General features: G+C 40.6%; 1 protein-coding gene across 18 annotated transcripts in view; it reads left to right on the forward strand.

The window, feature by feature from the left end:
* Positions 1-13,472, forward strand: part of NRXN3 (neurexin 3) — a gene marked incomplete at both ends in the record, with an annotated part of 1,625,679 nt that overhangs the window by 1,471,671 nt on the left and 140,536 nt on the right. For all 18 annotated transcript variants that reach the window (XM_082616773.1, XM_082616786.1, XM_082616783.1 and 15 more), the window contains one exon: positions 583-890. In XM_082616773.1, the coding sequence (XP_082472899.1) occupies positions 583-890 (308 nt within the window). The remainder of the gene's footprint in view (positions 1-582; positions 891-13,472) is intronic.

Raw genomic sequence — 13,472 nt, forward strand, 5'->3', positions numbered from 1 at the left:
GGAAGATTTCTAGGAAATGAGGTGTCTGGTGACCAAAATGTTTATTTTTGTAAGTATACAATAAATCCAAGTCTCTTAACTAGAATCTAAGTTAATTTCAGTTAATTTAATTTAATTATCAGACCTAGTTTTTTAATTCAGTGCTCTGTGTTACCTCACTGAGTTTTTATTTGCTATATAAAATTCTTTTTAGTTTTCATTGTGTTACTTTTTAGGTTAAAAAGTCAGTACAATAAGTATTTATGATTTATTATTTTCATCACCTGTTTTTTTTTCTGTCATCCACACTGCATAACCAGGAAGACTATAATACGGCTCATCATTGAACAAAATTTCTCCTGCCTCACAATAAAGAGATAGAGACTCTTTTTTTCAGGTTATCTAGGATATTCAGCTAGACAGTGGAAGAGATAAACATAGTGAAATGTTATTTGCCAATGTCTATATTGAATTTTTGTTACCCAATTTTCTTCCTTTCAATTGCTAAGGAAGCCTGCTTTGATGTCTGATCCATTCAGACCAGGTAAGGCAAACAGAGAAAATGTACAGGAATAATGATGTTTCCTCCACCCAACCCACTAGGCCGGCAGTTAACCATCTTCAACACCCAGGCGCAAATAGCTATCGGTGGAAAGGACAAAGGACGCCTCTTCCAAGGCCAGCTTTCTGGGCTCTATTATGATGGTTTAAAAGTACTGAACATGGCGGCTGAGAACAACCCCAATATTAAAATCAATGGAAGTGTCCGACTGGTGGGAGAAGTCCCATCAATCTTGGGAACGACACAGACAACCTCCATGCCACCAGAAATGTCTACCACTGTCATGGAAACCACCACTACAATGGCTACTACCACAACCCGCAAGAATCGCTCTACAGCCAGCATTCAGGTAAGTCTTTCTCCAACAATTAATTGACTCTGCATCTTGGTCTTTGAGATGTTGCTATCGTGGTCAGTGTTGCTACGTAGCTAAAGTGTCTGAATTACTATGTTTGTAGGAAGGATGCCTGTAGGAAGGATGGTAAAGCTCTTATTCAAAATGAGCAAATTTTCACTATGAAATACTCCCACCTCTCATTTTATTACCTTTCTTTTCACTAGCCAAAAGGAAAAAGGAGGAAAGGAAAATTTGTTATCATAGGAAAGACTGTATCCTAGTTCAATTCTGTTCGCATCCTCCTGATGGCTTTGCTAGGACATGAATTGTTCATTTTTGAGGCCAGTGGGTAGCATTAAATCAAGGGCAGATGAAGCTAGAGGTTCAATTAATCCTTATAAAATGCAGTATTTGTATTTGATAAGTGTTGATTATTCACTTGTTATTTTTGGCCCACTAAGTTTCCTTTATATTATATTGACCAAGGTCCTAATTACATTAGAAAATTTGAAGGTCTGAGTTTAGCTATGTAGGAAGTCCTTAGTTTTGTGGTTAACGTTTTTGTTTTGTCACTTAAAAGTAATTATACCCAAGCTTAAGCTAATGCTTTGCTGACTTCCTTGGCATCTCATAAATCTAGTTAGTAGAGGGGAGAAGGTTAATTGAATTTTTAGCCTTAAATTCTCTGGCAAAAAATAAGACATTCCGATTGCTTGTGGGAAAATGACCCTTAGTCTAGTTAGTATCTGCAGAAAATTCAGTAGATCAGTACTTGTCCTTTCTGTTTCTTAGTTTTAAGGTATTAGCCAGGGGTTCAGTTGAGTCTTTGACATCACCCTTCCATTGACTTCAGAGGGCATTATAAACCTAAAGTCAATAATCAATTAAACCCCCGATGTGTTCCCATTCTTCTGAATTAAGTTTATGAGAGTTAGGCCGTGGTACAAGTGTTGCCTACATTTTCCCTTTTCTTTGAGTAGAAATATCCAGACCATTCCTTATGTGACTCCACAGGAACAATTGGAAGCTGATGCACTGATGATGTTATCAGGCCAATTTAATGTGTTTTAGAAAAGCTACTAAGAAGCTGGTTACTTAGCAGTCTTATAGTTGCACGTGTTGTTACATGTATACCTACGCACATGCTCCAGAAAAATAGCTTTTTCTCTACTGATATTAAAGCAATAACTCCTGACACTTCACTATACTCACTGAAAAGAAGATAAAAGACAATATAGATTTCTATTATGACTCTCTATAGCTCAAGAGCAGATCTGTTTATTGTGGGTGAAAGGATAGTTGTATCTGCACAGGTCTTGGCAGACTCGTTCTGTCTCTGTCAGAATACATCCCACTAACCCTGTGGGAAGCAGAGGAGCAAATGGCTTTTTCTTCATAGGAATGGATGGTCCTGTAGTCCTTTTCAAGGCCAAATTTTTACTGACCTCAGAAGGATTTAATGTTACATGAGGATTCAGGGACTAAGCCATGGTAATTATCAGTCTGGGGCTTTCCTTCCTGCAGCAAATACATAAATAGGAGCAGATTGGGTGAGTATTTGTACAAACTAAGGGAGCCAGAGTAGGATACAAGGTACAGAAGTCTTATAAGTGAGTATGATTCTAAACATCATTTAACCTGTTGTCATTTTAGAGGTCAGCAGCTGTGGACAGCTGGAGGATGCCCTCTCTAACAGCCTCCTTTCTGGTGTGTTTCTTTTCCTTTAGTCCAGTAATAATTGGATTACATCTACATGTCTTTCCTTTTGCTTCTACAGAAAAGGCTATAAAAAAATGAGTTATAAATCTGTTGATGCTCTTTGTTTTTAAAGGTGCATAAATACATAAAGTAGTCTTGGAGGAAAGCCAACAGACTAGCAAAACTGGATTAGATGGGGTTGACAGATAAAAAAGCCCCATATTCTTTGTAAAGATTAGCTAAAGGAAATAACTATGCCAAGGGTTTTGAACTGTTTGCTCTGCCAACTAGCCATAAGAACTTTGCCCTGGGCTCCATAAAAACTAAATAACCTGCCTGTCTCCAAGTCCATCCCTGTCTTAAATGCATTCTGTAGATCATGTGAGGCTTGTGTTAGGACCAGGGACCCAACAACCCTTGGATTCTACCCAAGGTTTAAGACAGTTTCCAGACTCTGAAGGCTTTGGGTGAAGAAGGGCTATCTCAGGAGTTCTTATATGCCCTGTGCGAGCTAGCTAATTTTCTTGAATGAAATGGGCTCATAAAGATTTGATTTCTGGGAAATCTTCAGAAAAAAGAAAAAGAAGGGAGGAAGACTGGATTTCATGTTCACTAGATCCATCATTTACGTTTTCACCTATGTGTGAAATCTTACAACCATTCCCAGATGATACTCTGTTCTGTCTTCCTTTGCTTTGATAATATTGCTAGAGTAGAGTTGTCCTAAAAGTAGACTCTTCTGGAAGAAACAAAATAAGCATGTGCATTCACAAGTATAAATATCTGTTTATTAAAAATCCACTGGTTATTTCTTTAAGCATAAGGTAAGAAAACATCATTTGAGCAGTTCATTTCTGATAGACCTTGGTTAATGTTGACTTGAGATCAAAGGAAAACTGCAAAGTGCTTTTAGTGATGCTCTTAACTGTGTGTGAATGTGAACAAAGAGTTTTCCAATTGATATGGCCCTCTAACGCTCTAGCCTCCTGGAAGTAATAGGTGCTTTGATCTTTCTGATACTCTAGTTTGTTACAAAATACTTGTGAATTACATGGGCTATGTTAAATTACTCACAGCTGTGGTGCCAAGCAGGAGGGGAGTTTGGGGGAGAATGGATACATGCATATGTATGGCTGAGTCCCTTTGCTGTGCACCTGAAACTATTACAACATTGTTACTCAGCTATACTCCAATATGAATTTTTTTTTAAAAAAAAAGAAGGATGTTTCTAGATGCCCCCCTGGATAAAAAAGAAGTTAAGGTTGAGAAAGCAGGTGGGTGCATTGAGAAAGCAGGTGGACGAGTGATAATTCTCAAATAAAGGTCTGGCACTTAGTAGGTGCCCAGTAAATATTTATTGAATAAATCAGAAAACAAGATAGACTTTATTATGTACCTTATCATCATTTAACAAACAGAAGTGGCATGGTTTGTGGAAGGATTTCTCTCTAAGATGATCAGTGTGCTTTGGACAATTTTAATTTTTTTTCCAGTGGTAAAACTATAGCCGAATGATTAAATGCATGTACTTGAAGTCAGACTGCCTGGGTTTAAAACCTAGTTTCTCTTCATATTAACTAAGTGACCCTGGGCGAGTCATGTATGTTGTAGTTACCTATTGCTATGGAGCAACCTGCCATAACTTAGTAGCTTCAAACAACAACTATGTCATTAGATCTCAAAGTTTTATGGGTCAGAAATTTAGGCAGGGCTCAGCAAGGCATTTCTTCTGCCTCACATGGAATTGACTGAGGTCATTCAGTGGCTACTCTGGTCTGGAGGGTCTGGCTTCACGCATGCACCTGGTGCCTTGGTGGGTGAACTGGAAATACTGGACTCAGCTGGGTCCACGTCTCTCTCGGTGTCTCTAGAACTCCTTTCATAGAGGCTCAGGACCCCTGGAGAGAGTTTTCCAAGTCTCAGTTTCAGGGAATGATGTATAAACCTCATTTCTCAATGGGAGGAGTAGCAAGAATTTGCAACCAACCTAAATCTACCACATTGTAAAATTGGAGGGAGGGAAAGGTACTACTAGTCCTTATAAGATTGTTGTGAGGATAACTGAGTTGATAAAAGTAAAATGCTTACAAGAGGTATATCATAAAGAATATAATTAAATATATTTTAACCTTGTTATTATTATATTCTGTCCTCAACATTTGGTATGCAAGCCAATACCCTCTCAAGCAAGGATCTAACTCAGAAAATGGGGCTGCTACTATTGACTGCAGTGTCCGTAGTTCAGAGTGGGGCTAGGAGGTTTTGGGGGATAGGGATTTGGAGGAGGCTCAGAGTAGAATTTGGGGGCTGAAATTAGTCCTGTAAGATCTCCGGAATGGACATCTCACTACCCATCTTTAATTTTCTTTTCCATTTTTAAATCAACCGGGAGTGCTATGGGCCTTGGAGAGTATGTTCTGCTATGAAATAGGTCTAGCCACATGTATTTTTGGTGTTACAGAAAGAGGAATCCAGGTTCCTCGCCATCATGGAGCTTACGGCATAAAGTGGGCAAGAGGGCTTGACATTAGCTATCAGTATGAAATAGTGGCTTACAAATGATGGTGTGTTGGGGGATGAGGAGTGGTGTATGGGATGGCATGGCTGGATCTTATGAATGAGGTGAGAATGGAACTGGGACTTGGATACATGGTACTAGGAACAAACCCCAGGTTGGCTGAATGTGCAAAGCTAAATTGACAAAGTCAGAGATGATTCCTAGAGAGATCGCCAAGTCCAGCTAGAACAGAGGGTGCATAGAGGGGGTTTGTGAGATACAAGAGATTCAGATTCTGAGAGTCTTGGCCTAAAATGCCCCCAAACAGGAGAAGTCCAAGAGGGGAGAACTGGATCAGGTTCCCTGTGGGTCTTACTACCAGGGATGTCCCAGAGATTGTACAGGCACATCCATTGCATTACATCTGACCCCAGTGTTGGTGGGTTACTATCATGATGCCGATAGGTCAGCTTCTAAAATGGAAAAGTTCAACTCAGGCTACACTCAAATTCCTTAGTCCTCACTCAGGGTGGAAGGCAAAAGTGAGAAATAAAGAGTCTTTTAGGGATAACTATCAGCCACCATGACCAAAGTGTTCTTGTGAGAGAGGAAAGGGCCAAGAGGAAAATAGTTCCAAGAATAATGTGTATTCTCTTACCTTAGTGTTACAGACCAAGATATCAGTAAAGAAAGAACTCGGTGTGTTCTGTGTTCAGCAGATCACCATTTGGAATCATTTATAAGCTATTAGCAGAATACTGATCATGACCCACTTTTTCTGAACTGGGCATTGGTAAAGTCACCTTGACATTGGCCAGGTCTGCCTGGCACCAGAATATTACCAGAAAATCACAATGCTCAGCCTGGATTGGAACTACCTTAATAAACAGTAGAAATGAAAGATTTGAGAGCTTTGTGAGATTTCATTCTTATCTCAAGCTCACAAATTTGGTGGGCAAATGTGAACCATTTTCAAAAATTATGGAAGGAAGCCACAATTATTCAAGTTTTGTAACAATACCTATATGGAAAGTCCTCCTTCTGGTCTGCTTTCAGTTTTAGACTGGGGACAGTCAGAAGCACACTTCAGCCTTGATATTGATTATTGGAAAACAAAACAAAGCAAAACTTGTGATTAAAAATTTGATCCTTCACACTGTCTGTCCTGGATGCAGTCCCAGTATGTTGAAGGAAAGAGAGAGAAATTTAGAATCAGAATTTCTGGGTTGGATGCCAGGTTCTTCTAGTCACTTAGCTGTGTCTCTCTGGGCATATTGATTAGACTCTCTAAACCTCAGTTCTATTATCTGTAAAGTGGGCACAACAGTATCTGTACCATAGGCTTGTTGTGAGTAATAAATACAACCAGATGTGGACAGAACTTAGGCCATGCCCTATCCCACAAGTCTGCACTAAATGCTAGACATTTGGAAAACCACTTCAACCCAAGAGACTCTCCCAGGACTCACAGATCCTCACAGAGCTTAGCCTCCCTGTATGGCTGTATAAGCACAAGAACAATTTTGTCTACACCGACACAAACCTATGATCACCCAGGATTTCCTTTGAGGGTCCTAGATTGAATCACAGCCCTGAACTCATCAATTAGAAGGGATTTATGGAGTGGGAATTAGCTTAGCCTGAGTGGTTATCACATGCAAAGTGTTCTATTAGGGTGAAACATGTGAAATTGCCATTTTTGAAGATCAGAATGGTCAAATATCAGCAATTCCATATGGTTCAACAAATACATGACACACACATTTACAGCATGTTGTTATCCATGGCGTTTTGAGATTCTGGCTAGAACACTGAATTTTCTCAAGGTTCTTCGAATAATCAAACTGTCTTGGATTGGTATACAAGATTAATCTACTTTATTCCAAATATCATGCTATAACAGGAAGTAAGTTATGTTACACTTATCCCCCAAATTATCCCCTCTGGGCCCCTCCATGTTTTGGCTGCTGCCACCAGCTTGAGAGAAGTGAGACTAGGAGTCCACACACTTTTCCATCCCTCGCTTTTACCACCAGACAACAGAGCCTCTAGGGGAAGTTTATTTTAGGATCAGGGCTCAACTAGTATTGATTAACGGCCTGATGTAATGTGTGTCTCCAGGGCTCGTTCATTTCCTGCCAAGCTTCATAACTGGGGGAGGCACTGAAGATTTGTCAGTCTAATTAGACTTTAGCTGCCAGCCAGGAAGTATCTTCTGTTTCCTCCTTACCCTCGCACGGGTACTTTCTTTTCCCCTCCCAGAGAATAATTGGGCAGAAGGAAATTGGACTCTAATTTACACATTACCTGGTAGAACTCTCCAGTGACATTTTCTCTCCAGAATGGCATAGTTTTAATGGGAAATAAAGGAACTTGATGGCTTTACCTACCTCTTAAAGACTTATGTATTGGCAGGACACATAGATCAGCACTTCCCAAAGCTGGAAAAAGTCCCTTAAAGGATCTCTGAGAAGGTCCTCATCACATGCAGGCAGAAGTCTGCGAGATGCTAGGAGAAGTTGAAGAGATGCCCTTCTAATTGTAATATTTATAGGGTAGAATTTCCCACCAGAATTGCTAATAAAGCGCTGGATCTTTTTTTTTTTCCCCCAACATCTTTATTGGAGTATAATTGCTTCACGATGGTGTGTTAGTTTCTGCTTTATAACAAAGTGAATCAGCCATACATATACATACATCCCCATATCTCCTCCCTCTTGCATCTCCCTCCCACCCTCCCTATCCCACCCCTCTTGGTGGTCACAAAGCACCGAGCTGATCTCCCTGTGCTATGCGGCTGCTTCCCACTAGGTATCTATTTTACATTTGGTAGTGTATATGTGTCCATGTCACTCTCTCACTTCGTCCCAACTTACCCTTCCCCTTCCCCGTGTCCTCAAGTCCATTCTCTATGTCTGCGTCTTTATTCATGTCCTGCTCCTAGGTTCATCAGAACCATTTTCTTTTTTTCCGGTACGCGGGCCTCTCACTGTTGTGGCCTCTCCCATTGCGGAGCACAAGCTCCGGATGCACAGGCTCAGCGGCCATGGTTCACGGGCCCAGCTGCTCCGTGGCATGTGGGATCTTCCCGGACTGGGGCACGAACCCGTGTCCCCTGCATTGGCAGGCGGACTCTCAACCACTGCGCCACCAGGGAAGCCCCCATTTTTTTTTTTTCGATTCCATATATATGAAAGCACTGGATCTTATTCTGAGCCCTCTGAACAGCTGAGAGGGAAGTGTAGTCAGCTCTTGGCTACTCACCGTGGAGGTCCCCAAATGTTTCTAAAGCTCCGGGTGGTTTTCCAATCACCTAACAGTCTACCTGGCCAAGTATAAAGCCTGAATCCTTTCCTTGTGGTGTATGGGTCTCCCACTTGCTCTCTCTCTGACCATGTTTCCTATCACCTTGCTCCAGGTACACAGGTCTTCTTGATCTTCCTTGAACTTAGAGCCAGGCTAAGGGAGGAGCGAGTGAAGGTTGTACAGTTGCAGAGTCAGATCTTGTGTCTATTTAAAATGTTGATTTTTTTGCTTATCACGGATTTTGTTTTGCATTGATGTTGACTTTAAAATATTGCAGTAAGGTATTCTTTATCTTGATGACTGAGTTGGGGCCATTCCTTTAAACGTTACACAGTAGATGAGCACCCCCTCATTAGTCCCAGCCCCACTCGAGCACACCAAGCACATCTGTGGCTTTTCACTTGCCGTTTCCTCTGCCTGATGCAGCTCTTTCCAGCTATTGCACGACTCACTCCCTTACTCTATCCAGATTTTTGCCCATATGTCACCTTCCAGAGTGGCCCTCCTTGACCATCCCCTGTAAAATAGCACTCTCTGTCACCTTCAGCTTCATTGTCTCTCAGAGCAGTTATCTCTCCCTGATGTTATATGACATATTTATTTGTTTGTTTTTTCTATTTAGTGAAATGTGAGTCCTAGGATAGCAAGGTGTTTGTTTCAGGCACTGTCAGAGCACAGAGTAAACCCTCAGTCAGTATTGCCTGAAACAAATGAATGGTCAACAGTCCGCCAGCCCCTTCTCAGGGAGAACACTTGCCTTGTAATACAGACTGACCCTCACTTCCAAGCACTGTCCCTCCCCTGCTCCCCTCCCCCACCCCATAGAGGCCCGCCCTCTGGTGAATTATCTGCAGCGGTTTGTTGTAGGGTTTTTTTTCTTTTTTTTTTTGGCTGTGTTTCATGGCTTGCAGGATTGAACCCACGCCCTCAGCAGTGAAAGTGCGAAGTCCTAACCACTGGACCACCAAGGAATTCCCTCCACAGTGGTTTTGCTGCTCTGGACTCCTTGCCTTAAGAATAAGGAGTCCAGAGAGATCTCCTTGTATCTGGTATGCAAGGCTGTTCTTCTTGACTTCTGGTCTTAAATTCTCTTTCCTTAGAACTTATTTGTCATCCTAAGAGCAAAAGCAGCTTCTAGCACTTAGAGTTTTCAAAGCACTTTTGGAAATAGTGTAATATCACCACTTTCCCTCTCCAATTTCTTCACCGTATTCCTTTCCCAAATTATTTAATTGTTAATTAAATAATTAATTAATTCTTAATTCTCCTGAAACCTAGGCAAATAAAAATTATTTTAATGGACTACTGCTTCTATCCTATTCTATTGGTATGGATAGAAAATTAACTTGGGGCTCATTTACCTGGTTGTGCATGTGTAAGTGGGTTGGTGGGAGTCTTCTATCTGCTTTAAGTTCCTTTTTTTGTTTTTCGCTAATGGCTGAGTATGTTACATGAACCCATTCATTACCGGTCGTGACCGTATGACTTACCTGGCTCCATAGTTCATGACCTTTTGAAAAGAAGATTTTAGAAGACACTATGAGAAGCTACTAGATTGAGAGAAGGAATAATGTCTATGTAGTTCCTCACTCAACATTCAGGGCCTGGCATAGTGCTGGCCACAAAGTGGGGCTCGATCAATGTTTGTTGAAGAAAAGAAAACTGCATTAAGTGAGTGAATGCTTATCTGCAGAGGGAAGAAAACGAGGAGGGAGCAATGTTATTCAAGACAGCTGTGTGGAAGCAGCGTGTTGTGAAGGAAAGAGGGCACAGAAACGAGGGTCAGAAGACTTCATTTGTAGATAGCATGGTTAAAACCATGACTCGAGGTGGACCTTCATTTGTCAGCTATGGGATTTTGGTTAAGTTGCTTCTTGGAGCTTAGTTTCACCACCAAAATATGGAGATTATAACATCAACTCCATGGATAGGTTACAATAATGTAAGTCAAGGGCTTAAATTGGTGCAACTCGATAAAAGATTGTTGTCGTTATTTTAAATGGGATTCCAATCCAGGTCTCTTTAGCATCCAAATTTTGTTTTTTATTCTTTAATTAATCATTTGGTCTATGACATGGCAATTAGCTTCCTCGGGTCTCCACTCTTTCCTCATCCAACAAATATAAGGGTAGATTCACACTGTCTCCAATTTCTTCATTTTTCTCACAGTAGCTAACGTGGTGCCTTGCACATACGGTGACAGTTGAATGGATGGATAAATGAATTAGAGGATGGAAAGGGAAGAAAAGTTGAAGAGAGGAAAGGAGAGAGCAAGCAAAAATACTCTGTAATCGTGTTGCTGTAAGAATTATCTGTCCATTTCATGGATTGGATGGCTAAGGTTGAGAGAAGTGAATACAATATCTTTAATCTAATTAAAATTATAATACAAGTAATGATTTATTTTTGTATCCCCCCTCTTTGCTGAAAGCTTTCAGAAGGAGTTCCACAATGACCACCCCTATGTGGAAGATGAAGTAGTTAATAAATGTCTCTTGAGTTGTCAAAAGAATCAATGATTCCAGTTTAAGCTAAGGTCCAAGAAACTTCCTTTTTTCTGAAAATGCATCTCTTTCTTTCTATTTATATATGACAGGGAAATGACTCTAAGCAGCAATCATTGCTAGCCAGGCTTCAAGATGGATATTTCCATTCTGCCTTTGACAAGGCAGTAGGAGGGATGGGATGTGCTTTCATACCTTTCTGGTGCATGTTTGAATGATTGTAAAAATTAGAAACACACTGAGGCTGTTATGACAGCCCTGCCTTTTGAAACCTAATTAATGCCTTGGGTTGTCTAGAGAGCTAGTTCTGTTAGCTAAATGGAGAATGTAAAGTTCTCCTTGGTTTTTTTCATCATCCAGGGATGAGATGTCTGGGGGAGATAAATGCACAGCATATCTGTGGTGGCTAGCAGTCACCGAGAGAATTACTTGATGGAAATTTGTACATAATGTACATGTACATAATGTGGCTTCTTCTATCTCTCATTTGATCTGATTGTGTGTGTGTGTGTGAGAGAGAGAGAGAGACAGAGACAGAGACAGAGACAGAGAGAGACAGAGACAGAGAGAGGATGCTCACATGTGTTTGCATGTATTAGCTAGAACAGTACTTCCGAAACTGTTAGTGTATACACATCACCTGGGCGAACTGATTAAAGCGCAGATTCTGAGTCAGTTCTGGGTGGGGCTAAGATCACACATTTCTAACTAATTCCCGGATGATGTCAGGCTGCACTATGTGGGTCTCGCTTTCTGGAGCAAGGATCTAGTAGATATTTATAGTTCCTTGCTGAGTAGTGTAGCACCTGTTTACCTATCTCTTCTAAACCGTCTCCCCAAACTTAATTCAAGGCTCTTCAAAACAGGAAATCTTGTTAACCCAAAGCATTATGTAAGTGAAAGAACTGATACCCAGCCGAAGATTAACAAAGAAAAATTTATCCCATCAGACAGTCCTGCTCCTGGTTCCACTGGCCCTCCTCCTGTTCCTTCCTCTGCTACATACCCCCGAGGCAGATGGGGAAAAAAAAGTAGGTAGAATTTAATTTGTCACAGTATTTATCCCCCTTTCTGAGTGGTGACCTCCAATGAAAGCAGAAGGACTTGAATGATTTTAATCCACGGTAACAATGGGAAACCAGTCCTGACCATCTTGAACGGTATAAATATATAAAATGACAGATTTTCCTCCTCTGCCTCCTCACGTCCTCCTCCCAGATACTGAGAGAGACACATATTCATGCACCCACAACTCACACTATAATGCACAATGAAAGTCCACCCAGCCTTTATCTCGTAGCTGCTGTGCTGATGATTAATGCCCCACTGGCTGGGAAGCTATTCCACTGAAGAAAGACAAGGAGAGGGGAAGACACATGAAATATATCTCTGAGGCCATTTCTCATTATTATTATTATTATCATTATTACTTCCTTACTGCCGTATCTATCCTGTTAGAGAATGCTTGATCTATTGGCAAGGGGGAGGGGATGACATTTGAAAGCAGATTTCACGAGGGAGAAATGAGCAAGGATAAAGATAGAAATAGACACTTTTTACTAAAGAGAACTGACCTGAATCGGGTTTTGTGGTTGTTGTCATTTACTTTTGGTTTTGTTTGTTTATTTTATTATTTTTGTTGTTTTCGTTTTAAAGCCAAATATAATAGATGCCTCCACCTGTGTCTTCTGTTTTTCTCCCCACCCCAGGCATTTATTTTTGCATATGTTCTTTTGTCTTTATGGAGTCTCTGTCTGCAAGAATCAATATGATATAACGTATGCAAATGTTATTCCTGACCACTTATGCAAAAGACTGGACAGAATAATTTCATTGCTTTGCAACTCCCATAATATAATCGCTTCCATATCCTGGTTGATTTCAAGTTTCTGAAAAGGCTACTTTTTGAAAAATAATTCTATGTATGCATTGTATAAACCACAGTATCTGATTCTGTCCTGTTTCTCATTCAAAGAAAGGGTGATTGCTAAGTTAATTTCTGGCTCTGTCATCTAGGAGGACTACACAGCAGTGGTCCTTGTTGGGAAAATGGTACCATGATAAAAGCACTAGTACAACACATGTGTCTACTGATAAAATGGCAGATTCATTAACTGAGACAGAGTACTATAATCTGATTTAGAAAATGCTGCCTTTCCAAAGTTGAGTTTATGAGGATATGGAATTTATAGCTGTGGTACCCACCTGTAACTTCAGTTTTAGTCAGATCTGTGTTCAATTAACAAATATTTTAGTGAATTGAGTGCCTACTGTGGGCCACACACCATTCTAGGCATTTGAGCTATAGATATACAAAACAGACCAAAAAAAAAAAAAATAACCTCTTTTCCTTATTCTACGACACAAATATTGGGCACCTCATGAGTGCCAGGCTTTGGGGAAACAAAGAGTGAAATAAATATACCTCTGCCTAAAAGGAACACACAGTCTGGGAGCGCTCTTAAATATTTTCTCAGTCTGAGCAAACTCATTTTTACGTCAGTTTTCTACAGAAACTGTAGCACGCTGATCTGCTATTATACTTGCAGAGGCAGCAATCATCTCTGTTTATACAGGTCAACTCAATTG

Source organism: Mesoplodon mirus (assembly GCF_964341445.2).
Source record: "Mesoplodon mirus genome assembly, chromosome: 4".
NCBI classification, from domain to species: Eukaryota; Metazoa; Chordata; class Mammalia; order Artiodactyla; family Ziphiidae; genus Mesoplodon; species Mesoplodon mirus.